This window comes from Dipodomys merriami, unplaced genomic scaffold (assembly GCF_024711535.1).
Source record: "Dipodomys merriami isolate MVZ:Mamm:240054 unplaced genomic scaffold, mDipMer1.0.p SCAF_1, whole genome shotgun sequence".
NCBI lineage: Eukaryota > Metazoa > Chordata > Mammalia > Rodentia > Heteromyidae > Dipodomys > Dipodomys merriami.
Window position 1 is genome coordinate 138,593,800 of NW_027202270.1, and position 27,416 is coordinate 138,621,215.

Sequence of the window (27,416 nt, forward strand, 5' to 3'; positions counted from 1 at the left end):
CATAAATGTAAGAACTGTTTGAAAAATAATTAAAGCAAAAATGCTGCATCAAGTGGTAGAGCAGCTGCCTTGGCTACACAAGGCTCTGAAGATCAAAGCCCAATACTGCTCCCTGAAAAAAAAAAAAAAAGTTTTAAAATCAACTTTTTGAACTTCAAAAAGTTAAATCCTGTTGGTGCCCTGCAACTTGTATATACACTTCTCTAATTCAGGGAGGGAAAGGGGGAAAAAAACGAAATACTTAAATAAGGATACAGGATGACCCATTGCAACAATGAGATGTACAAAAACACTGTTGAAAACAAACTTTACAACTCGGAGGTGGGGGGTAATAGTTGTGGAGGTGGGAGGGAAGGGATGGTAGGAGGAAAAACAAAGGAGGAGGCAGCAATGCTCAATAGAACATGAACTCATTACCTTGTTCATATAACTGTAATCCCTCTGTACAGTATTTTTACAATAAAAAATGTACAAAAAATAAAATAAAATAAAATAGGACAACACCAAAAAAAGTTAAATCCCAACTCTACATTGAGCAAAAGTTTTTAATGCATGAATTCTGCTTGTGAACTTATTTAAAATTATCAAATTAGAGAGTCAAGTTCTTACAAATTGCACCAATGATTACTATACCACTAGCTACATTATCATCAACAGCATCATCAGGAGGAATACTCTGTACCACCTCCACCATCTCTATCATGATTTAACACTACAACTAGATAAAAATCACTACCAGTGATCATAAATGAAAGCCTTTTCAATATCTGACAAACCCAGGCTGGGATGTAGCTCAGTGGCAAAGTACTTGCCTAGCAAGTGCAACATCCTGGGTTCGACCCCCACTACCAAAAAAGAAAAGACAAAAAAAAGTACAGTTAAAAAAAAAATCCAAACAAAAAATCTGACAAACCCAAAATTACATCCTACAGAAACAAATCTCATACTGACAACAGATAAAACACATTGATTATCTTAAGTGTAGTCTTCATCCCTAATTACAACGCAGGAGTGAAAACAAAGTTTATTTTCTCGTTCTGGCTGCAAGTCCAGCCTTAGACAAAATTTAAAATTTCTGAATTTCAGCCTTTATTCATTTTGTCTTTTGCATTCTTATCTAGAATCTACTGCCTTATATGTATCTAAGCATTACTGTGTCCACACTATAATACTACTAAGATCCTAACAGGAAATACTACATGCAAGCCTACTATGAATCCTAATGTGTTCCCTTAAGACTTAAGGGTCACAAGCCTATATCTACTACAACCAAAACTTCCTGATTTCAGTAAGGTGTCAGGAGGAAAGAAATTGAATTGTATGACTTTACTTAGCAAAGCATCTGGTTTTTGTTATATTATTATTACTATTTTCAAAAAGACACTTGTAAACATTTTTTCCTAAGTAAAATACAATGAAATTGCCTTTAAAGACACAAAGAATCATTCGCTTATTTTATACCTTACTTAAAGTCTGTATATTTCTATAGAGATTATGTCCATAGAGATCATGTGGGTTTAATATTTTCAGCTTTATGCTTTCCTACAAACAAGTAAAAAAGAAAAATAGATGCTCAAATAGTACTGACATTTTCACAACAATTTAATTTTGAGTAGCATCAAAAATTCCATAATGAAGGCTAGACAAAGCATAAAAAACCCTGGGTTGAGTGTATATAAATAATGAAATTCAAAAATCTCAAAAGTAATAGCATATTAAATTTAATCTCCAATCCTACTAATCACTGGATGTTTTGGTCCTCTCTTCAAGGCTTATAGCTAAACAGTCACAATCTACCAAGATTGGCCAAAGGACCATAGTGGTCTCTAGGTATGTCTCTCAGTCTCTAAATGCATTCACTAAAGCACACACTGTAGTAGGTAGCTAAGGATACATCTAGTGACACAGTACTTGTGTAGTATGATTGAAGCCCTAGATTTAATCCCCATCTCCACCAAAAAAAAAAAAAAAGACAGACAGACATAGATAAAATTAGGTATCTCTCTTATAGAGATAGATACAAACCACAGTATTTGTCATACAAAAGGACATAGGAGCCAGGTGACAGTGACTCACACCTGTAATCCAAGCTACTCAGGAGGCTAAGATCTAAGGATCCTGGTTTCAAAGCTAGCGTAGGCAAGAAAATCTTAAGAAGTTGAGTTCTAGGGATCCTGGTTCAAAGCCAGCCTAGGCAGGAAAGTCCATGAGACTGTTATTTCACATTAACCACCAAAAGCTGGAAGTAGAGGTGTGGCTCAAGTGATAAAAGTACCAGCCTTGAGCAGAAAAAAGCTAAGCAAGAACTAAATTCAAGCCCCAGTACACGCAGAGAGGGGGTGGGGGAGAGGGGGAGGTATAAATTCTATGCTTCTTGAGACTTTCTAGGATAAATGAACCTTACCAAAGATACATTAAGTCGTGGCACCAACATCATTCACCATGGTAACACAAAGTATACTTAGACAACTTCTTTAACTAAGGCATTTTAATTAAGAAAGCATTAGAATGCTTTGTAACTATGAATTCTTCTAAGCTTCTTTGTATTCTTATTTTCTGCTCCCAGTAATTACAATGGATGGGTAAACTAGTGTTTGTTTTTGCATGTATTCAACAAATAATGTCTGCCTAATCAAATTCCCATAAAATATGAAACCCCAAAAAAAAACAAATTTACTCTTAATGTTACTATGATTTGTAAAGTGTAATTATCCCTTGTCATCCTTTAATAATTTAAAAAATAATTAATGCTTTTTAACAGACTATAATCATTTCTAATTAGCCTATTTACAACTTACACCAAATGATTCTCCATTTTTCTGTAGAGGATTTAAAATTCTGGCAGATTCCAGATTCATCCAGATTTTAGATATATCTTATGTTTGGAGTTGGTCACCTAATTTCTTCCTTTTACTTCTTTATTGTTAATTATGTCTTTATGGAAGAACTAATAGGTTAAATCTGGGAAAAAGTTTATCTTCATAACCGACAGCATCTAAGATTATTCAAAAGCTCTTTTCTGAACACCTCATTACATTACTTCATCTTCACACATACCATATTGCAATGAATATTCCAAGTATGAATAGGGCAAGGTTATTCTGCCCAAGTCCTATAGACAGAGGCCAGAATTTGAACTTGCCCAGTCTCACACTAAACCCTAATCACTGCCAGTGTTATCTTCTATAAAGAGGCAGTTTAAAACAACAACAGCAGGGTTGCTCAAGGCATCAGAATAAAAGGTGTCTGCAACTATTCTTTTACATCCCCTAACTTCTCTTTGTATAAGTCAGTGTAAGTCAGTACTGGGAAAAGGGAGACAGCTTGCTTACAGTTGGCCTTTCCTAGAACTATTAAGAGCAAAAGAAATAGGCATCACCATTTACCATTTCAATAAGAGGCTTTGTACCAGAAATAAGTAATTACATTTATAGATTTAATTTCTAAAACTAAACCAGTATTTTATAGTGCTATATCAATAGCAATAATCTTATTCAAAAAAATAAGTATATAAAATGGCTTTTTAAGAGTTACTACCAAAGATAAAACATTTGGTTAAAAGTATAAAATTACTTCTTGTGTAAAATTCATTTCTATTGTCTCCTACATTGTATATTGAACTCAAGAGACACTCTGGAGGCTAGGCTTAGTAGTTCAAACCTACAATCCCAGAACTCAGCAGACCAAGGCAGTACACTGTGGTACACTGGAAAAATAAATTAAGAATCTAAGTATATGTACTCTTACTGACTTCCACTGCACATAGTGAACACAGAAGGAAAAAAAAACAGGTTGAGCTAACAACATTCATAGTCCATAGTCACATGCAAACATATTTGATGCTATAAAATGATCTTTCTTGATGCCTTCTTAATGTAATTAGTGATCTATTAAAAAGGTAGGTCCACAGGTAGTTAACAATACCTCGCTATATTGACTTAAAATGTATACTAAAAAGTCCATTCCTACTATTAACATTCATTTTTATTTTATTATCTTTAAGTAATTGTATAATGGAGTTGCCTAACAAAGCAGTTTATGAATACAATATATCTTGACCAATGTCATTCCATCACCCCTTTCCACATTCTCACTCAACCCTCTCCTACCCATCCCTTCCCTCAATCTTAATTTAAAGCAGACTATAACTCAATAAGATGAAGGAAATTTGAAATGAAAATCATTTGCCTATATTTATTATGTCATCCAATATAAATTCAAGTTTATGATATTTCAAATATATTATCAAATATTATTTGAATGGCATGTGGTAGCCTGTAATCCCATCACTTAGTCTGAGGCCAACCTGAGCTACATAGTAAGACCCTGTCTCAAAAAAAAGAAATGCATGTATGTATATGTGTGTATATATATATATACATGTATGATTTGAAAGAAACTGTTCATTATCTTATAAAAACTAAAACCCCAGAAGTGAAAAGTTCCCTATATAATCTGTGTTTATATTACATGAACAATTTGCTGTTTCACCAAAATAGCATGTAAGAAATTGGTAATTCTCAAACATGCAAAGTATTACCATGTGTTTAACAAGAAAACTATCCAAAATAAACAATGTTTCTTGGGGTTTGGAAGGTGGCTCAATGGTAGAGTGCTTGCCTTGCATGCATGAGCCCCTGGATTTGATTCCTCAGCACCACATAAGCAGAAAAACTGGAAGTGGCACTGTGGCTCAAATGGTAGAGTGCTAGCCTTGAGTTCAGGCCCCACAATCAAAAAAAAAAAAAATTCTTAATATCTTATTTGGGTTCCATCTGTTTTTCTCTCCCTTTTCTCTTCTTTTATTTTTGGTCCTGCTTACCTTTGTTTCCACCTACTTTGTTGCCCACCTACTGCATATAGCAGTATTTTTAAAAGAACAGGGCAGCTAGACACTGGTTCCAATTTACCCTCAACAAAACTGTGTTGTCTACTTTGAAAATTATTACTTTTCACTTTCCTGCATATAACTATATTTTTAGACATCTAACTAAGAACTGACACTGGTCTTAAATATATACATCTTTCAGTTCAGTGTAAAAATCAATGGAATCATAGAGTGTAATCCTCATAAGGTATCTTTTCAAATAAGTTATCAGAATAAAGCTTACCATTTTGATACCAGTGGAAAATGTCACAGGTTTCATAGTTTTAGGTTTTTCAAGTTGCATTTCCAGTTGGGTAGATCTGTCTTTATGTTGAGCCAAAAGCAGAGCAACAGGGAGATCAGAACTCTCCTGTAAGGAAAGTTCAAGATGAAACTTAAAAAGGAAAAAATGAGAAGTAACAAGTCTCTTAAAGTATGCTTATGTATTGTCAAAGTTCATAGAACTCATAAATGTTATAGACCACAACAGACAATTTGCCCCACGAAAGTTAGAATGTGTTTGTTAGAATGTGTTTGTGACTTTAAGTATCACTATCCCACAATACTGTGAAATTTGGGAAATTATGTAACCACTTAATCACAATAAAGAATTTGGGGAAAAAAAAGTATGCCTTTTCTATAATTATTTGATGTCAAACTAAATACTTTATGTAAAGTTTTTTTTTAAAAATTAACATTCCGTAATAAGGGTGTTAAAACTCATAAATCAAACTAACCTGCAAACAGTATTTTTATAAAGTCCACATTAAAGACCATATCACAGGGTCCCATTTCATTAGTCACCAACACAATTTATTAAAAAAAAAAAAAAAAGCTAATCGCAAAAAGAGTAGTACAAAGACAAAAGTACTATAACTTAGATCAGATGTTTATCTAAGACACATGTTCTCTTTACTAGTGAGTTCAGACCATTTTGAAATTCTTTCCTGTTAGATTTCACCTGGGGCTGTTGGGAAATGATCTTTGTTCTGTTTTGCACAAAGGAACTATTGTAAATACAACCAATCATATATTTATTTTCTCCTTTACTTATGTTTAAAAAATTAAATCAAGCCGGTGCCAGTGGCTCATGCCTATAATCCTAGCTACTCAGGAGACTGACATCTGAGGATCGTGGTTCAAAGCCAGCCTGGACAGGAAAGTCTGTGAGACTCTTATCTCCAATTAACTACCAGAAAATCAGAAGTGACGCTATGGCTCAAGTGGTAGAGCACTTGTCTTGAGCTGAAGAGCTTAGAGCCAAAGCCCAGGCCCAGAGTTCAAGCCCCATGACTGACAAGAAAGAAAGAAACAAACAAATGAACAAACAAAAAATAAATGTAAAAGGAATAATAAACTAATAATAATAGCTAATAAACTAATAAAAATAATGGCTAATAAACTAAATCATTGGCTCCCAATAAATTCTGGTGCTAATTCACAACTGACAATTTTTCTAAAAAGCAAAAATTCTTTATATATAAAGCAAAATAATGTATTCACTTTGAAAAAGTTGCTAATAAGCAAGACTGGCTTGCTTTAATCCTCATTTCAAATTCACATTAAAAGGAACTGAATGTTAAAAATGTCTTGATAAATAGTAACATTTCATAAAAAACAAATTCCTACGTATCTAAAACTAATTTAAATACTGTTACAAATTTACTTTAAATCTACTTATACTTTAGAACTCAAAATTTTAGAGCCCGAAAGGCTTTGAAAATGTTAAGCTAGAATAAAAATGAACTTTAACCAAAAAAAAAAATCTACTGAGCACGATAAATTGTGAAACCTATATGCTGTGGGAAACACAGAACATGCAAATTCAGTCTTTCAAGTTATTTCAGTCTTCTTGGCATTATATTTCACCTTGAAAGGTTCTATACCCTATAATAATTGCCTAAAGGCACACTGTTTAATATTTAAAGAAATTTTAATAAGACTGCCTGTAATACTCATTAAAAGCTTTATAATGACCCTTTAAAAGATTATTTTAACTGACTTTAAGCAAGCCATCTGGCAAACAATATTTCTAATAAAAATCAGCTACTGCGTTTGACAACAATATTAACTCATACAAAATTTAAGACATAAACTGAAGAGAATTTTCAAACAGGAATATAAAAAGATTTAATAAGACAGGACCTGATTAAAAATCTTTTTCCAAACTGTTAAAAAAACTGAATTTACAATAAGAATTAAATAAATGGATTTTTAAGCCAATGTTATGGCAAATGCTAAGCCATAAACATTAAGACCATAACATTAAAATCCTGTCACATACAGTATAATCTAATGTCAATGCTTTTTAAAAGGTTTCAGAGTGACTTTTGACACAAGGACCAATCTCAAAAACAGGACGCAACAAGTAGTACTTGTATAAATTAGTTCCAGGGAATAATCCAAGGATTTAAGCATCTAGGCATATTTATAAATGCCAATGTTATCGTCTTATTTTTTATAATAATCTAACAAGTGAACATAAATAGAAAAAGAAATATACTATTTCTCTGAGTAAATAATAGTTCAAGAAGATAAAAGAAATTTAATGAGTCAATTAGTTAATAAGAACTAAAAATGTTAAAATATGTAACAAAATTACTAAAAATGAAAAATGAATATAACTAAATTTTTAAAATAATTTTTAAAATAAAAACCAGAAAGGCAAACTACAGTGGTATTCTAAACCAATCTGTTGTAATTAATTGTACTAATGAGTACAGTAAATTACTAAGACTTTATATAACCACCATGTTACATGATCTAAATAGTGAGGAAAGTATGTGCGGTAATGACTTGCAGGTGAAGAAAACAGGAAGTGGGGGGAGGGAGACTCACAAAAACCAATATTAACTCCAGATTATACACAGTGTAGGACGCTGGCAGTTTCACCTCTTGCTTCATGCCTCACTGAATTAGAAGGAGCTTCATGCTAATAGCAGCTCAGTGAAGCAGCAAAGCTTAGTACTTTTTAGGACTAAAAATTATGCCAGAATAATTGCCATGCAAAGTAGCTAACCTTAAAAAAAAACTGATATTTGATGAAACAAAAATAGTATACTTTCACCTAATATGTGTATTTAGGATTAATTCAGTTAGCCATACAGAGAAGCATTATGCCCAATAAGCATTTTTTGTTTGTAGAACTGAGGATATAAAAATTGTATCATCAATATTTAGCAATCCATCCTTTAATAACTTTAATTTCTCACCAAACACCAAACCTATTCAAATATATAGAATACAATGTGCATTAATTCAACTGCTAAAGCCAAGCCCACCACCTATTCACTATTATTATTCTATTTTTATACACTTGCCTCATTGTTAGAAATGAATCACCCTCCACTCATAGAAAGTAGACAGGGTTATGATAAACATGCTATGTGTAAGCCTCAGTAATCACCTTTTCCTTTACTTTTTCACCTCTCTCATTTAAGTAACCTCCATTTGTTATTCCTGATTAACTGGCTTAAATGCTTTGGGGGCAAAGCAAATGAGAAAATTACATACACATTTATCCCATCCTAGAATAACAGAGTACCAATTAAGACAAAGGAACTAAGAACTAAAACTAAAGAAATGCCTGTTGGAAATGAATTTATATGTACAGAAATGAAAAGGCAGGACACAAAGACTCTTGGACAAAAAGTTTTCTAGTCTGTGATGTCTTCAATATCAATCACATGGGGTTGTACCAAATAATATGGCATAAATCTATGAAATACTTCACTAATAGTAATATTTAGTTATTATCATTGCTATTATCTAACAAAACTAAGGAACTAGTTGCTAGAAAACACTAAACTGAAACATTTTTCATACAAAATATAAAATACAGTTCTAACACTGGCTGCTACAAAGTCACTGTAAACTTCATCACAGAACCAATAACTGAAAAATGAGGTAGTTATTAGAAAATTAATCAAGAGAAAAATACTCTGAAAACAATACATTTTAGTCAGTAAACTTATAAACATAGACAATCTATTAAAAGTATCCTGGCTAGATCAGTGATTTGTCTTTCTCATATGAAAATAAACAAAAAGAAAGGAGAGAGGGATGGAGAGAGAGACAGACAGAGAAAGGGAAGGAGGGAGAGGGGAAAAGAGGAGGGGGAAAAGATGGGAAAAGAAAGAAAGGAGAAGGGAGGAAGAGGCGATGAGAAAGAGAGGAAGGGAGGGAGGAAGCGAAAAGAAAGAAGAGGGAGAAGAGAGAAAGAAGAGAAAGAAGAGAGTGAAAAAGAGGAAGGGAAAGGGACAGGGAGGGAGACAGAAGAGAGAGTAGGAGGGAAGGAGGGAGAGAGAATACACAAGAACTTTCTTTAAAGTCTATAAATAGTGCCATGTCTACAAAACAACCATATCTTAGAAAAAAAATCACTTCAAATCCTTCATAGCACCTGGCAAGCTATAAATCAGTACATTTATGAATAAGAAAAATTACAATTAAAGTCATTTTCATAATTTCAATCACTAAGCTCTGAAGTACAGATTGGGTACATGAATTAAATTATGCCAGATTCTGGGAAATATTATTTCTTTTCCAAGTACATACTATGTTGATTAAAAATGACCATAATATTCCTGCCAAGTGGTAGGATATATATCCCTTCAGACTAAAACTGAGTGGGCTGTTACTAAGAAGTATAGTGGAAATACTACTCTGTAACCTGTCCAAATAGCCCACAGACCACTTGGATTCCTGACCCACAGAATGTAAACATAAAAGGTTATTATTTGCTCACTTATTTGTGGAGGATATGGCTTCTTATTCAAAAAGACATTTTAGTATCAATAAATAACTAATAGTAAACAAGAGCATTAACAGTTTGGGAATGCTATTTAAAGGCCATTGACTAGCATGATAGGAAGGAAAACATTTCTTCATCATAATTAGCATGAATACATACCAGTTCATCTAAAAAGGCCTGTTTATTCTTCCTTTTGAGAATCTGCTGCAGTTGTTCCTCTTTCTGTATGAACAGTCTTCTTTGTTCATTTTCCTGTCGTTCTACCTCTAAAGCTTCTTCCAATTCTTCTTGTTCCCGAGTCTAAAACAAAAATTTATATATGGCATGGAATAAATTTAGCAATCAGCAGAAATCCATACTAAACTCTACTTATTGGAAGTATAATAAAACACCCTAATCACTTAATAATATAGCACTTTTAATAATATAGCACTTTTGCATAAAAGGAAGCAAGTTATTTTATTTCATGTAAGCATGTTAGTATTAAAAGGAATGATACCTACACCTAAACAAATATCTAAACGAAGTACACAAAGTTCAGAAGCAGAACTATAATAAACTGCACTTAACAAGTAGAGTTTTGTATACATGAATTATTTATATATTTGTTATATCTATAACAAAACTGAACCCAGGGCTTCATGCTTACAAAGCAAGCAATCTACCATTCAAGTCATGCGAACAATACTTAAAATTATAATTAGTACAGTTAAATTAATTCATTAGAGGATTCTTTCATTTCACACGCCTCAATAAACTAAGTTCCCAACTGCACTCATATACTGTAGTAAAATATGCAAAACTAAGCATCTGTTCTCCTGTATTTCTTACTTTACCAGGAGTACCAGTAGAAGTAAAGCTGCATGAACTCAGTCATCTTTGACTACTCCCTCTCTCCATTCTCTTTTTTAATTCAGCTGCTAGAGTTTTATAACCATCTCCCAATATTTTGCAAAACTTTCCACCACTATTACCAAAGTCACTATTGGAACTAAGACTCCTAATTGTCTAGAAGAATTGGTAGGAATAAATCTAAAAGTAATATACATATGTAGTTCGTGTGTGTGCATGTACTTGCAATTAAGTATTGCAAATGTTAACAAGGTATAGTCAGGTACATAGTAAAGACAAAATTAATAGGTGATAAACTTTTCTAGAGAATACACATCCAATCCAAAACAGGTTTAGTGTTTTAAGTGGGATTCTGCCCCCTAAAATATGTTAAACGCCAAACAAATGTGATCTTATTTGGGAAATAGGACCTTATTGATGTAATCAAGTTAAAGCAAGTCCATACTATAAACAGACAGCAAGTCAAGACAGAGGCAGAGATTAGAGGGATGCATCTGAAAACATTGCTAGCTACCACAGAAGCTAAAAGCAGCAAAGAAGGGTCCTTCTCTAGAGCCTTTAGAGAGAGCATGGCCCTGCTGAAATCTTGAATTCAGACTTCTAAGTTATGTAATGCTGAGAAGATAAAATTCCTGCTGATATAAGTCACCTAGTTTGAGCTGTTTACAGAAGCCCTGTAAAATAATGTATAAAGACTGAGTTAAAGACTTCAAACAGGAAGGCTGGGTGGGTCTGAGGATCACAGTTCAAAGCCAGCCTAGCCAAGAAAGTCTTCTCTCCAATTTACCACCAAAAACCAGAAACAAGAGCTTTTCACAGTGACCTAGCCCTCTCTACTTCTCCAATAAAAACTCTGTGTCTATTTCTCTCCCTTTCTCTTTCTCTCTCTCATACATACAAGCTTTCACAATATAGAATTACAACTCTCAGAACTCTCCATGAATATTTTTGTGTTCTTTCCTCCATTCATTTCACCTGAAATATCTTCATGCTGCCTTTCTAACCCATTCCCAAATTCTTAAATTAAATAACTTCTACTAGTTCTTAGAGATTATTCTGACCAGGCATCAGTGGCTCATGGCTAAGGTCTGAAGACCGTGGTTTGAAACAAGCCTGGATAGGAAAGTCTCTTATCTCCAATTAATTACCAAGAAGCTGGAAATAGGACTATAGCTCAAAGGGTAGAGTACTAGCCTTAAGTGGAAAAAAAAAAAAAAACCTAGGGAATTCAAGCCTCAGTTACCAGCACACACACACACAAAAAAAAAAAAAAAAAAAAAAAAAAAAGACTCCATTCTACTCATACATCCTCTTCCTTGGAACACTTTTTAATTTTTTCAGAATAAATTGATTATACTTCTATACTCTCATTAAAAGGCACATCAGTCTTTCCATGTCCTCACAACACTGTGAAATTACCTGGACATAGCTGCTTCTTCATCTTCATGTACTATATGCTTACAAGATATACAAAAAGTATGTACTAAAATGATTTTTTTCTCTAAATTGCTGGGATTTTTACACAGCAATCTCTGCTATGCATGAAAACCCAAAAAATAAAATAAAAAATAACCTAATCTTAACTGATACTCTTTTTTAAGATTTAAGTATTTTTGTTTGGTTTTTCCACACTCATACCGAAGTCAGATGTCAACTCCATGAAACAAGTAAGCCTTTCTCAGTAGACAACTCCATACTAATATTCTCTATCAAGTCCTTTTATATACTAAATCAAGCAAGAGATCACCTTTTTTTTCCATCTTTTATACATCATTAATATTTCTGGAACAATAAGATTTCATAGAGATAATAAAAGGCAAGTGGCTATCTTAGGTTATTTTTTTTTTAAATCAACATTTAAGGTAGCTTTTGCTTTATAGACTGCTTCAGGGCTCACTATAAGCAATGTTATAATTAAACTAACATCTTAAAATATGTGGCCTTAAGGCTATATGCTTTGTCAACAAGCATACAGAATCACTAACAAGTACAATACTCTGCACAGAAAGATCAATAAATGTAGTATGTATGAAATAAAGTATCGCTTTATTCAATCACCTATCGTTATATCATTCTCAAATATTATAAATTCCTACTTTTAAATAATACCACTAGTCTAGAATTAAATTACTTTCATCACAATTCTCAATATGATTCCCTGGCTTACAACTATGGATGGAAAGAACACTCAGTTGAAAAAAAAAAAAAAAACACTATTATTGTATTAAATAGGGCTAATGCACTAATTTGCAAAGGCATACCATTTTGAAGCATCTTTCAAAGTACCAGAGAAGGCTAGTAGGCAAAGAGACTAATTCTTATTGCTACTAATATTCTCAGGAATGAGATATCTTTTTTAAGAAAGTACGGTTACGTATGAATAGGAGTGCTAATTCCTTGAGAGCTTTATGACTGACAGGCAAGATCTGACTAAAGAAACTTCTTCCAAACACAAAATGAAAATGCAAGGTATATGATCCAAATATCCTGGTATCTGTTTAGTGATGATTATAACATTCTGATAAGGAACCTCAAAAGTAGTTTCCTGCTGGGCGCCAGTGGCTCACGCCTATAATCCTAGTTATTCAGGAGGCTGAGATCTGAGGATCAAGGTTCAAAGCCAGCCCGGGCAGGAAAGTCCGTGAGACTCTTATCTCCAATAAACCACCAGAAAAACGGAAGTGGCACTGTAGCTCAAGTGGTAGAGTGCTAGTCTTGAGCTGAAGAGCTGAGGGACAGTGCTTAGGCAGAGTTCAAGCCCCATGACCACAAAAAAAAAAAAAAAAAAAAAAAAAAAAAAAAAATTAGTTTCCTCTACATTTCCCCCAAAACTAGAGACCCAAGTTATTTTGTTTTTAATTGAGAGCTGATTTTTATTTTGTTTTGTTTTTTTGTCAGCCATGGGGCCTACTATTAGTCAAATGCAAACTTAACAAAAAATCATACAGACAAAACCAACAGTAACAAAGGCAGGCACACCTAGCTTTGAGCAAAAAAGCTCAGGAAAGCACTCAGGCTTAGAGTTCAAGCCTCAGGACCAGCACAATAACAACAACAAAAATTAACTGTAACATACAACTACCTTAAGGACAGCACAGTCTAATATAATTCTGCCAAAGTTGTTTTTGTTACAGTAATGTATTCATCCTCACCTGCATGCCTATACAATACCTATTAGTATCTCTGGCCTAAATTTCAGCTAAAAACCTTGTTAATACAGCTGGTTTTAAGGAAAGAGAGCTTTTTAAAGGATCATGTAGAAGCAATTATCATAATGCAAAGGAGAAAATCCTTAACAACCAACCAGTTTTAACTTATATAATGCAAAGGAGAAAATATTTAACAACCAACCAGTTTTAACTTATTTTTCTGAATGACATCTTTGTTTTCCTTTTGGTATATCTCCATTTTCTTTTTTGTGTTTTCCAAATCCACATTGTTGGTCAAGTTGAAAACTGCAGAAAGGAAATAATGTCATGAAATAGTTTTAACAGAAATCATGAGTAGATAATAAAAATCAAATTGTGTGTGTGTGTGTGTGTGTGTGTGTGTGTGTGTGTGTGTGTGTGTGTGTGTGTGTGTGTGTGTGTGTGTGTGTGTGTGTGTGTGTGTGTGTGTGTGTGTGTGTGTGTGTGTGTGTGTGTGTGTGTGTGTGTGTGTGTGTGTGTGTGTGTGTGTGTGTGTGTGTGTGTGTGTGTGTGTGTTGCTATCTGGTCTGGGTGCTATCCCTGAGCTTTTTTCTCAAGCTAGCACTCTACCAATGAGCCACAGCTCCACTTTCAGCTTGTTGGTAGTTAATTGGAGTTAAGAGTTTCATGGACTTTCTTACTCAGGCTGGCTCTGAACCATGATTCTCAGATCTCAGCTTCTTTAGAAGCCAGATTACAAATGTGAGCCACCAACACTCAGCCCATAGTGACATCTTACTCATTGTATTCCCCCCTTTTTTTGCAATACTAGAATTTAGACTCAGGGCCTTGAGTTTCCTAGGCAAGCACTCTACCCACCTGAGCCATTCCCCCAGCCCTCACTCTTTTTTTTTTTATTGTGAAAATACTGTACAGAGGGGTTACAATTACATGGGCAAGGTAATGAGGACATTTCTTATCAAGCATTGTTGCCTCCTCGTTTCCCCTTCCCATCCCATCACTCTTTCTAGCTCTATTTACATCCTTTCTATTAGACACTAAATCTCATTATGGTAACTGTATTTTTTCCTGAGCCAAATATAAGGACACACTGTCAGACAATTGCACTTAGTATCTAAATGTCAAGATCAGTCCAGAAAACCTAGCTATCTACTTGCCATAATCACATTATATCTGATTTTTCTAGTCCCCACTGTTTTGAAACATATAGAAGATTGCTGAATGTTTTTAAGTTAAAAAAAAAAGTCTAAGAGCTCATACATCAATCAGATCAAAAATGAAGTTTCTAATCCAGAAATAGTAATCCAAAGAATTTTAAAAATAATATACTTGTATAACTTATATCAAACAGTTAACATGTTTTATTCACATTCCAATTGTCTCCAACATGACTACATTCAAGCTTGAATTACTTCCCATGTAATCTAATCTAAAAGAGCATGAATAAGAAACAGTTGAGATTTAAGCTGGAAAAAGGATAAAGTGTCACCAAAACTACATAACACTGACACAATTTCTTCAGATAGGACACTGACACATACGTGTTCAGATACTAATACATTTTCAGTAAAATTCTCGTTGTAGTTGTAGCTGAATTGTATTTATATATAAAAATTACAAGATTCTTATAATAATCCAAGTCAAAACATACAAATCTGCTTTGGCATCTATAAGCTCACAGTAAAAAATACTGTCTTCAACAGGAGGAGGACACAGAATAAGTGGGAAATGGAACAGCATACAACAAAGGGGACCATCAGCTGCACTGGACATAGAAGAAAAAGAACTAAGCAACAGCGATGGGAAGGGAGGAATGAGAGGGAAAGAGGGAACAGCCTACACTAAGCAAAAGGAAAGAAATCTAAACATCACCCGATGTGGAAGAAATAATTTGTATTGTCAAAGCTCATAGAACTCACAAACTGTCTAGACCTTGATAATGACAAAGTGCCTTGTCAAGGTTAAAATGTGTTTGTGAATTTAACTAAGTATCACTATTCCACAATACTGTGAAATATGTGAAATTTATGTAATCACCTAATCTCAATTTTTAAAAAAAGTGAGAGAAGGGGTGGGTTAGAAGCAATGAGTGACAATGTTGCCAGACACCTTGTATTCATATACTGTTTTATAGAATGGAAACTTCTTTGTACAACTACTTAAAGATAATAATTTTTAAAAACCTGAAAAAGTCTTCACTACCTCATTTTATAATAGAATCCATAACAAGACTCTTACATAATTCAATTCAGACTTCCTTCACCTTCCCCCACAATCTCTGTCTGTCATCAGCCCTTCTACCATTCTCTGGTTAATGGTCATTGCCTCCAACTTCTTGTACTACCAACAAGATGAATGCTTTACCCTTTGTGTTCCTATAGATTCTTTACATCTCATTCCTTCTTCAAATTAACAGCCACCTTAAACAGCTCCTATACTTTCGGATTATATATTCCAACACCTATAGGAGTTGGAAAGTCATACTAAAGGATCAACATAGTTATCTGTTTTGTTAAGTATGACCATCAAAAGACCAATCTTTAAGACAGGTATGAAGATGAACACCTATAATTACAGCATTCAGGAAGCTGAAGCAGAAGGATCTTGAATCCAAGGCCAACCTAGGCTTAACATAGCAAAGGGGGATGAGGATAGGAAGGAAGAGGAAGGAAAAAAGGGGAAATAAAAGAATTTTATTTTGGGGCTGGGCAGGTGGCTCAGTGGTAGAGCACTTGCCTTGCATGCATGAGGCCCTTGGTTCGATTCCTCAGCACCACATAAGCAAAAAGAAAAAAGCCGGAAGTGGCGCTGTGGCTCAAGTGGCAGAGTGCTAGCCTTGAGCTGAAGAGCTGAGGGACAGCGCCCAGGCCCAGAGTTCAGGCCCCATGACCGGACCCAAAAAAATATATATTTTTTTTATCTCTTTAAAGATCAACTTATACTAGGATACAAATTTATTATAATCATTGTTTAAAATCCAGGCATACTTAGGTATGTAGACATTATTACTCAATTCTATTAAATACAAGTTAAAAACTCAAATGGATTTGAGGGGGGAAAAAACAGGAGAGAAACAATGTCTATTAACTATATCTCCAGCATTTTTTGATCAATAACAACATTTAAACTCTGGGACTCTTGCTTGCTTAGCTGGCACTCTCCCATTTGATCTATGTCTCCAGCCCAGCATTTTGCTGGTTATTGTATTTTATTTTTTGGGTCCGGTCACAGCGCCGCTTCCAGCTTTTTTCTTTTTGCTTATGTGGTGCTGAGGAATCAAACCCAGGGCTTCATACATGCAAGGCAAGCGCTCTACCACTGAGCCCTCTTCCCAGCCCATTGCTGGTTATTTTAGAGATAGAATTTCTCAGACTTTTCTGCCTGAGGATCCTTAAGCTGCAATCTCCACCCTCAGCTTCCTCAGTAACTATGATTATTGGTATAAGTCACCTTCAACTGGGTATGTCTTTGCTTTTTAAACACAAAGTAAAAAGAAAATAGTTAAGTGGTAAGCAGGAAATCTAACTTAGTTTAATAGGATGCAATGTTAGGCATTCTGTATTAATCATACTCCAGTTCGGACATGGTTAGAAAAGGCTGCAAACAGCACCCTCCATTAACTAAGACAGTGATTCTACCTTTGTCAATCATTCACAACTTGTCTTTTCATTTACTAGGCCATGAGCCACCCATCTCCATCACCCTCAACATTTATCAGGATCAACTTTCTTCTCACTTATTTGTTTGAAGGACTTCTCCATTTTTTGCTTGAAGAATGGACTCTACAGCACACAAGCACTACATCTAATTACCTCATTGAATCATCCTAACATTATAAAATAGGTCAATCATTCACACTTTACAGATAAAGCTTCAATATATCTAAATAATTTTCCAGCATATACAACTAGTAAATGTTAGGACCATGATTTTAATATATGCAAATTCCAAAGACTGACAACATTTATCTATAGTACTAGCTATGTTGTTTCTCTAAATGCTGAGGGGCATTGCTAGACCAGTTCAGCATTCCTCTGGGTCTGTGCAGGCTCTACAACTCTGTATCTCTAACCAGATTTTTCTCTCCATCCATGGGGACTACCTTAATACCAACCTCAACCTGCAACAATTGTTAAAAGCTAAACCTGACCCATTCTTCTATGCTGAGCTTAATCACCAGTTCTTCCTTTCTTACTTGGCTGCAACAATCTCTCCATCCTAGAAGGCCAACATTAGCTAATATCAGTTTGTTAGCTCTGGTTCACTTTTTGTGTGTGTGTGTGGGGGGGGTCCAGTCGTGGGGCCTGAACTCTGAGGCTGGGTGCTGTCCCTCAGCTCTTCAGCTCAAGGCTAGCGCTCTACCACTTGAGCCACAGCGCCACTTCCGGCTTTTTTCTTTTTGCTTATGTGGTGCTGAGGAATCGAACCCAGGGCCTCAGGCATGCAAGGCAAGCACTCTACCACTGAGCCACCTTCCCAGCCCCAGCTCTGGTTTACTTTCTACCCTGTATAATTATTTTTAATGTGTATATCTTGTTTGACCTATAAGAATGCTCCTGCTTACTACTGATTTAACTTTTCATTAATAGAAAAAAAAATTTGCCGGGTGCTGGTGGCTCACGCCTGTAATCCTAGCAACTCAGGAGGCTGAGATCTGAGGATCGCAGTTCAAAGCCAGCTCGGGCAGGAAAGTCCGTGAAACCCTTTTATCTCCAATAAACCACCAGAAAACCGGAAGTAGCGCTGTAGCTCAAGTGGTAGAGTACTAGCCTTGAGCTGAAGAGCTGAGGGACAGAGCTCAGGCCCAAAATTCAATCCCCATGATTGACAAAAAAAAAAGTAAACTTTAATCCTAGTGAGATTTATGTTTAATTATTTCTTTAAATATATGATGAATTCCAGAAAAAAAAAGCCCCCCTATGTTTATTTCATTTATTTTTTAACTTAGAAGGCAAATCTCTTCCCTAAAAGAGAAAACTGGGCGGTTGTTTTTTTGTGTGTGTGCAGGGGGGCGGGGGGTTAGCTATCTTAGATAAAAGAATTCAGACACAGACATTTGCACAAAATAATATACTTTTAAATATAAAGAACTATATGAATTATATGCAATTCAGAAATAGAAATAGCTTGCCTTTAAATAATTTTCAGAAATAGCTATTCCTTTTATTTATATGTTGATTATATGATGAGTGTTATATTCAAGGCCAACAAGCAATGAGTATAAATAAAATTTCATGCATACATCATAAAAAAGGAAAGATTCATCTTCATAGTCACATGACACAATTTTCATCCTTTGTAAATAGTGAATGATGCTTCATATGCATTCATCCACTAACGTTATCTTTACATTTTTAAAGGCTGTCAAGCTAACCTATAATAGAAAATAGCCCTATTGAAAAGAGAGAGGAGGAGGAGGAAGGGGAGGAGGAAGGGGAGGAGGAGAGGAGGAGCAGGGGGGGAGGAGGGGGAGAAGAAGGTGGTGGGGGTGGGGGTGTCAGCGGCAAGCTCTTTCTTCCCTCCACCACCCTGGCAACACACACACACACACACACACACACACACACACACACACACACACACACACACTGATAGCAGAAGGGCAGTCACACACACACACACACACACACACACACACACACACACACACACACACACACACACACACACACACACACACACACACACACACTCTGATAGCAGAAGGGCAGAGTCATCTGCTTTAGTTAGCATTGATCCAACACTCAAATATCTATGGAGATATGCCAAGTTTATATCAAAGCCTAAGGCTTAGGAACAGTGAAACACATTTTCAAAAAAAATGGTAAGAAAAGAACCACAGAACTGAATTACTATCCTGAAAACTTTTTAGATGAAACAAGTCTTATTCATGCCACAATGAATCAGGCTGGAATAATAGCCTAGAAGAAAAAGGAATAAAAGCTAATTTTCTATAACAAACATTTGACCCTTTATCTGCTTACTAGTGTAGCTGAGATGCTTGCCTGCCCTTAATCAAGTACTAAAAGAAAACAAAAAACCCATTATATTTTCTAAAAGATTTGATGCTACTTAAGTACAATTTTAAAGTCTTTTGACATCAGAATTTATAACTAAAGCCCTTAGGGCTTTCTCACCCTTTTCAAATAAGTATTTTTTGCATCAAAAGAATAAGCTATTATTATGGAACTAAGAACATAATCCTTGGGGCCAAAATGAATAAGAATTTTTATGTATACATTGTCATAACCACAGAAAAGAGTCTATTGTCAATGCCATAATAAAGCTCATCTTCATACATAACTTCATATATAACCCCTCTATTGCAAATTTTATTCCACTTCCCAAAATTGTAATTTTTTTTGTATTTGTGATGCTTCAAGAATTCCTAGTGAAATTCATATAAGAAAATCAAACTGACAAAAGTTCAAATACCAGAACTACAGTCAACTCATTCTAGGCTAAAATATTCTCAATACTACCATTTCATTTACAAATTTAAGGCCAAGCTTCTTTAATATCTACCAAAAAGTGGATATAAGGTGCAATGTAATGTTTTGATATATAGATCTATATAGATAGGTAGATAGATAACACACAAATAGAATCATGTCAAGCTGACTAACATATATCCATCACAGAGATCACATATTTTTTTTGTAGTGAGACCACTTAACTAGTATGATATCTCATTATGGTTTTATATCTCATTATGGTTTTAACTTGCATTTCCCTGATGATTTGTGATGTTAAGCATTATTTTATAAACCTGTCAGCTGATGGGCACCTATAATCCTAGCTACTCAGGAGGCTGAGATCTGAGGATCACAGTTTGAAGTCAGTCCGTCAGAAAAGTCCATGAGACTGTTATCTCCAATTAATCTCAGAAAAAGCCTGAAGTATCTCAGTGGCTCAAGCGATAGAACACTAGCCTTGAGCAAATGGAGCTCAGGGACAGCATCTAGGCCCAGAGTTCAATCCGCATAACCAACAAAAAGTTAAAAAATAAAAATAAAATAAACCTATCAGCTATCCCATTGTCTTCTTTTGCAAAATACCTATTTAAGACCTTAGACACTTTTTTTTTTTTTTTTTTTGCCAGTTATGGGGCTTGAACTCTGGGCCTGGGCACTGTCCCTCAGCTCTTCAGCTCAAGGCTAGCACTCTACCACTTGAGTCACAGCGCCACTTCTGGCTTTTTCTATTTATGTGGTGCTGAGAAATCCAACCCTGGGCCTCATGCATGTCATGTGAGGCAAGCACTCTGCCACTGAGCCACCTTCCCAGCCCCTTAGACCACTTTTTAATCAGGTTATTCATTTTCTTGATACTGAGTTGCTGCAGTTTCCTATAAGTTTGTAGATAATAAAACAAAATAACAAAAAAAAGAAACATTTATCAAGCCAGGTGCTGGTGGTTTACACCTGTAATCCTAGCTACTCAGGAGGCTGATATCTGAAGATCTTGGTTCAAAGCCAGCCTGGGCAGGAACTCTTATTTCCAATTAAACACCAAAAAGCCAGAAGGGGAGGAAGGTTCAAGTGGAAGAGCACTAGCCTTGAGAAAAACAGCTGACAGTGCCCAAACCCTAAATTCAAGCCTCAGGACCAATACAACAACAAAAACAAGTGTGGATTACAAATATTTTATCTCTGTTGTAGCCTGCCTCTGCAGATTACTTTGCTTTGTAGCAGCTTTTTAGTTTGGTGAATCCTACTACTATCTATTGTTGCCCATGGTTCTAAGGCCTCTTTACCCCAGATTCAACTTGTTTTGTAAAGTTTCATTTTCAGTCATTCCTCAGATTCTGTTTACATGAATACCTATTCGTCTCCTAGCACAATCAAAACTTCTCTCTGTCCTCCCTCTCAGTCCTCTCTTCCCCTTCTTCCTTCCTTTTCCCTCTCATCCTCCTTCCTTTCTCCTCTCTTCCTGCCTTCCCCTCCCACTTTTCTCCCGCCACTTGCCAGTGCCAGGTTTTGAAGTCAGGGTCTTGCACTTGCTCTGCTTACTTGCTTGGCTGTTACTCTACTAGAGCCACACTTCCAGGCTGACTTTTTGCTGGTTGTTTTGAATATGGAGTCTCTCAAACATTTCTATCTGCAATGACTTTGAACAATGATCCGCCATATCTCAGCCTCCTAAGGCTTACACAAGGCACCAGTACCTGACTGTTTTCTTTTTATGTGTGTGCCTGTTCTGGGACTTAAACTCAAAGCCTGAGTACTGTCCTTGAGCTTTTTTGGTTTTTGCTCAAGACTAGTGATCTACCACTTGAGCCACAACTCCACTTATGGCTTTTTTTGGTGTTCGACTGGTGACAAAGTGTCACAAACTTTCCTTCCCAGGCTGGCTCTGAACCACGATGCTTAGATCTCAGCCTCCTGAGCCAGGAATATAGGTGTGAATCACCAGCACCCTGCTGTGTTTTCCTTTTAAAGGTAAGAAACACTACATACACAAACTCTTTTTTTCTCTCTCAGTCTCTCTAGCGCCCCCCCCTCTTTACCTTTTTCTTCTCCTTTCCCTATCCATCCCATATATATATTACACACACACACACACACACACACACACACACACACACACACACACACACACACACACACACACACACACACACACATTGTTGTTGTTTTTTTAATTTGGCCTGGGCACACTGCCTGAGCTTCTTTTGCTCAAGGCTAGCGCTTTACCACTTGAGCTACAGCACCACTTCTGGCTTGTTCTGTGATAAATTGAAGACAAGAGTCTTTCCTGCCTAGGCTGGCTTCAAACCTCAATCCTCAGATCTCAGACTCCTGAGTAGCTAGGATTATAGGCATGAGCCGCTGGCATTCAATCCATCCTCTTTATTTTTAACTTAAAATATATATTCTAAGAGTATAGTCAGTCTACCTTAATGACATACAGCCAACGTCCAGTTTTAATGAAGTTCAGCTTCTTTATTAAATAAACCATAATTATTATCCACAGTATTCATTATCCTTTTTTTTAAGTGAACCAAGAACTTGAAAACCATATCCTATAGATTTGTAATTTTCCCCAACCATATGAATTACCTAAATTACCTAAGTGCAATAACAAGTATATTTGGTTTGCTTATCAACACAAACAACTTAAGAGTATAATCAAACTGGTGAGAAAAGTATAGAGATACATCAGGGGGAGCAATTACCAGGCATTCATTATGCCTTGCCCATGAGTCAGTAAATTCTATGGAAGAACTGGAGGATGACAGTTACTCCAATGGGACAATTTAAATGGTGATTCAAAGAGTTTCTACACACTTTAACATAGTCCTTCATGAAATGTGTAATTGCTTCAAATGAACTGACCTGAGCCATAGCTCCAAATTTGGTAAGGAAAATACTACATAGTATATAGCCCAATATCCAGGCTTGTTCTTGCCTATTAAAAAGAGTTTCTACTCCTGGACATGAACCTGATTTTACCTACAGACCCCAAGTTGTCCATACCTTGACACTGATTGATTTCAGAGCAAAATAATAGAAATTTCATAAATTTATGATTTTATGAAATCCTGACTCAATCAGAACCTTAGCTCAGGCTCAAGATCACTTTGTAGTTCCTCCCTTAAACCTGTGTCCCCACAGACTTAATCCATCAGCTTCTCTTAGTCATCCTGACTTTCTGATTGGAATTATAAACATGTACTCAATGTGCCCTACAACATCTATAACTGTAATATCTTTGTGATTTTTGGTAAATCACACTGTCTTTTGAGTATAAGTAAAATCTTTCTGATTGCTAACTGCTTGCATCTATGTATAGTTAAGTTTCTATAACTGCATACTTCCCCAGATCCTACACATTTCTTTTGTAGGTTAACTTCTCAATCCATACACAAACTGTTCTACTTTGGCTAGAGATTCACAGTCCTATCAGCTGTTCAGCTAAAATCCATAGCCACTCCTAGTTGCTATGATCAGTACAAAAATGCAATGAATACAGTAAAATGAAAAAGGAAACAGTTTCACAGCACTAAATGGGGAATGGGGGAATCTTAATATATGTTCTTTTTTTTAATTTTTTTTATTGTGAAAATACTGTACAGAGGGGTTACAATTACATGGGCAAGATAATGAGTACATTTCTTATCAAGCATTGTAGCCTCCTCCTTTGCTTCACCTTCCCATCCCGTCCTCCCCCAACCCTCCCACCCAACCCTCCTCCCCCCCAACCCTCCTCCCCCCACCACCAAAGTTGTAAAGTTCGTTTTCGACATAACGACTTGTACGTCTCGTTGTTACAATGGGTTCTTTACATGCTTCTGCTATACCTTAAACATTTTGGAAATGTTTTGATAACAACTGAAACAAAAAGATTTTCTAGCTGGGCGCTGTTGGCTCATGCCTATAATCCTAGCTACCCAAGAGGCTGAGATCTGAGGGTCGAGGTTCAAAGCCAGCCCCCCAGGCAGGCAAAGTCCATGAGATTCTTTTTTTTTTTTTTTTTTTTTTTGGAGGGGGGGGGGGTCGTGGGCCTGAACTCTGGGCCTGGGCGCTGTCCCTCAGCTCTTCGGCTCAAAGCTAGCACTCTACCACTGGAGCCACAGGGCCACTTACGGCTTTTTTTTTTCTGCTTATGTGGTGCTGAGGAATCAAACCCAGGCCTCATGCATGCAAGGCAAGCAAGCACTCTACCACCAGAAAATGGGAAGTAGCACTGGGGCTCAAGTGGTAGAGAGCTCATCTTGAAGAGAAGAGCTAAGGAACAACGCCCAGGCCCAGAGTCCAAGTCCCATGACAGACAAAAAAAAAAATTTCTGCACTTTCTCAAAAAGGAATTTTTTTTTTAATTGGAATGCTCATTCCCAAGAACTTGAATTTTCTAAAAATTTACCATAAAGAAGAGCCATCTAGGGAATAATCAATTTTACTATGATATTTTAATAATAAAGTTGGCTACAAGTTTGAGAGAATTTTTTTAAAAGACCGTTTGAGCCTCAAAGTTTCACCTAATACCACAGTCTACATTTGTGAAATTTCCAAACCTTCACTTCAAGGTAAGTCATTATGGCAAGTTAAAAAAAAAAAAAAAAAAACCTAGCTGGGCGCTAGTGGATCACACTCGTAATCCTAGCTACTCACAAGGCTGAGATATGAGGATTGTGGTTCAGAGTCAGCCTGGGCAGGAAAATCCATGAGCCTCTTATCTCCAATAAACCACCAGAAAACCAGAAGTGGTGCTGTGGCTCAAGTGGCAGAGCATTCACCTTGAGCTGAAGACCTGAGGGACAGTACCCAGGCTCAGAGTTCAAGCCCCAGGACCCACCAAAAAAAAAAAAAAAAAAAAAAACTTAATAAACATTGAATCTTTAAGTCAACATATAATAACTTCCAAACCTTTTAACATCTCTGAAATTTTATTTAAGAAAACAGAATCAGCTACCATCAAGATGGTACAGATCTGTAATCCTAGCACTTAGGAGGCTGAGGCAGGAAAATCTCCAATTCCAGATCAGAAAGATCTTGTCTCCAAAAAAAAAAAAAAGCAAATAGCTATTAAAAAGATAGCACAAAGCAAAAAAGCAAATAGCTTTTAAAAAGACAGCCCAAGGGCTGGGAAGATGGCTCAGTGGTAGAGCGCTTGCCTTGCATGCCTGAGGCCCTGGGTTCGATTCCTCAGCACCACATAAGCAAAAAGAAAAAAGCTGGAAGTGGTGCTGTGGCTCATGTGGTAGAGCGCTAGCCTTGAGTTGAAGAGCTGAGCGACAGTGCCCAGGCCCAGAGTTCAGGCCCCACAACCGGACCCAAAAATAAATTAAAAAAAAAAAAAGACAGCCCAAAGTAGGTACCCAGTAGCTTATATCTATAATCTATAATCCTAGCTATTGAGAAGACTATCTAAGGATTGTGGTTCAAAGCCAGCACAGGCAGGAAAGTCTATGAGACTCTTATCTTCAATTAGCTACCAAAAAAAAAAGCCAGAAGGAGCTGTGGCTCAAGTGGTAGAACACTAGCCTTGAGCAAAAAAGCTGAGGGTGACTGCCCAGGCCCTGAGTTCAAGACCCAGGACCAGCACAAAATAAAGACAGCTCAAGATATCAAAGAAGAAATGGGGTGGGGTGGGAGGTAGGGAGAAGGAAGGGAAGGGAAGGGGAGAGGGTAGGGGTTCATCTTGATTCCAGAAAGCCAAGTCAACTACTTCAAAGTATTTCTAACCTATCATAGTTACAGAAGCATAAATGATAATAAACATGTCTTTAGTTACTACAGATAAAGTTATTGGAAAACCTACAAAAACGTTATCTTTCACTTTAACTATTACCAACATACATATGACACATACAGATACAGCCTACCTTCCTAGCTAAAAAGTGTTAACTCTACTAATGTTTTTCCCAAGACAAAATATTACTTCAGAATATTCTTGCCAGGCGCTGGTGGCTCATATCTAGCTACTCAGAAGGCTGAGACCTTAGGATTGATGTTCAAAGCCAGCCTAGGCAGGGAAATCCATGAGACTCTTATCTCCAATTAACCACCAGAAAACTGGAAGTGGCACTGTGGCTCAAAGTGGTAGAGTGCTAGCCCTGAGCACAAAGAGATCAGGGATAACACACAGGCCCTGAGTTCAAGCCCCACAACCAACCAAAAAAAAAAAAAAAACAGAAAAAAGTACTCTTCATAACCCAGTACCAGCACAAAAAATATAAATAAACAAATAAATAAGAATATTCTTTATTTAAGTATGCCTTCACTTGGACAAATGTGATTCAAGCTAAAGAAAGTAATTCAATATACATCAGCTAAGGCAACAAAACCTGTTAGATTTTTATTGAGACACTTTCCTAAGCTCAAAAAGATAAAAGAACATGGTCCCACAAGCTAACACATCAAATTAAAAACATACCAATTTCTTCCACTTCTTCTAGGAAATCATTATATTCTCTTAGATTAGGAAAGTCTTCTTCTCTTTTATTGTATCTTAAAGAAAGGAAAAATATCAACATTACATACTGCACTTAATACTGGTTTGCTTATCCTTACCAAATTCATACATGATATATAGAAAAGGACTGCTTATTGTATAAACTATAGTTTTCTTGATTCCATTTACAACCTAAACAAGAATGCCAAATTTTGGTATGTGGAGGTGGAAGAGACTGTGTTGGTACTGTTTTGTTTTCACAGTGCTGGGATTGAACTCAGCAATAACAGACAAGTCCTCTGCCACAGAGCTATGTTCCCAGCCCTAAGAATGCTACTCTTAAAACTCTTACTATTAAAGAAGAGAAATTGAATCGGAAGAGACTAACACAATTTAAAGTAATTTTTTAAAATGCTTGTGTTTGTGCCTGTGGCTCATGCATTGTAATCCAATACTCAGGAAGATGAAATCTGGTAACAGTGGTTCACAGCCAGGTGGGACAGAGAAATCAGTGAGACTTTTATCTTAAATTAACAACTACAAAGCCATAAATGAAGCTGTTATTCAACTGGTAGAGCTCTAGCCGAGAGCACAAAAACTCAGGCAAAGTTCCCAGGCCAAGTTCAAGCCCCAGAACCAGCACACGCGCGCGCGTGCGCACACACCCGCACACACACACACATGCACATGCACACACACACATGCACATGCACAAACACACACACACACAAAATGTTTGTAAGACTTAAAGAGAAATAAGAAAATTAGGAGCTTGTGAGATTGGTAAACAAGTGTATCACTGAAAATTATTTGCTTCTTAGAGATTCCTTTATTTGCAGAAAACCAAAAACTAACTGAAGAAGATTTCACTTTTCATGACAGGTCACAGCCTAAAAAT

At 36.2% G+C, this 27,416-nt stretch overlaps 1 protein-coding gene across 1 annotated transcript in view; it reads right to left on the reverse strand.

Annotated features, from left to right (window-relative positions):
* The window catches only part of Mnat1 (MNAT1 component of CDK activating kinase), a 131,903-nt gene that overhangs the window by 67,168 nt on the left and 37,319 nt on the right, over nucleotides 1–27,416 (reverse strand). Inside the window, exons 3-6 of the mRNA XM_070032313.1 lie at nucleotides 26,501–26,574; nucleotides 13,824–13,927; nucleotides 9,780–9,920; nucleotides 5,112–5,237 (exon numbers count right to left, since the gene is read on the reverse strand). Coding sequence (XP_069888414.1) covers nucleotides 5,112–5,237; nucleotides 9,780–9,920; nucleotides 13,824–13,927; nucleotides 26,501–26,574 — 445 coding nt within the window. The remainder of the gene's footprint in view (nucleotides 1–5,111; nucleotides 5,238–9,779; nucleotides 9,921–13,823; nucleotides 13,928–26,500; nucleotides 26,575–27,416) is intronic.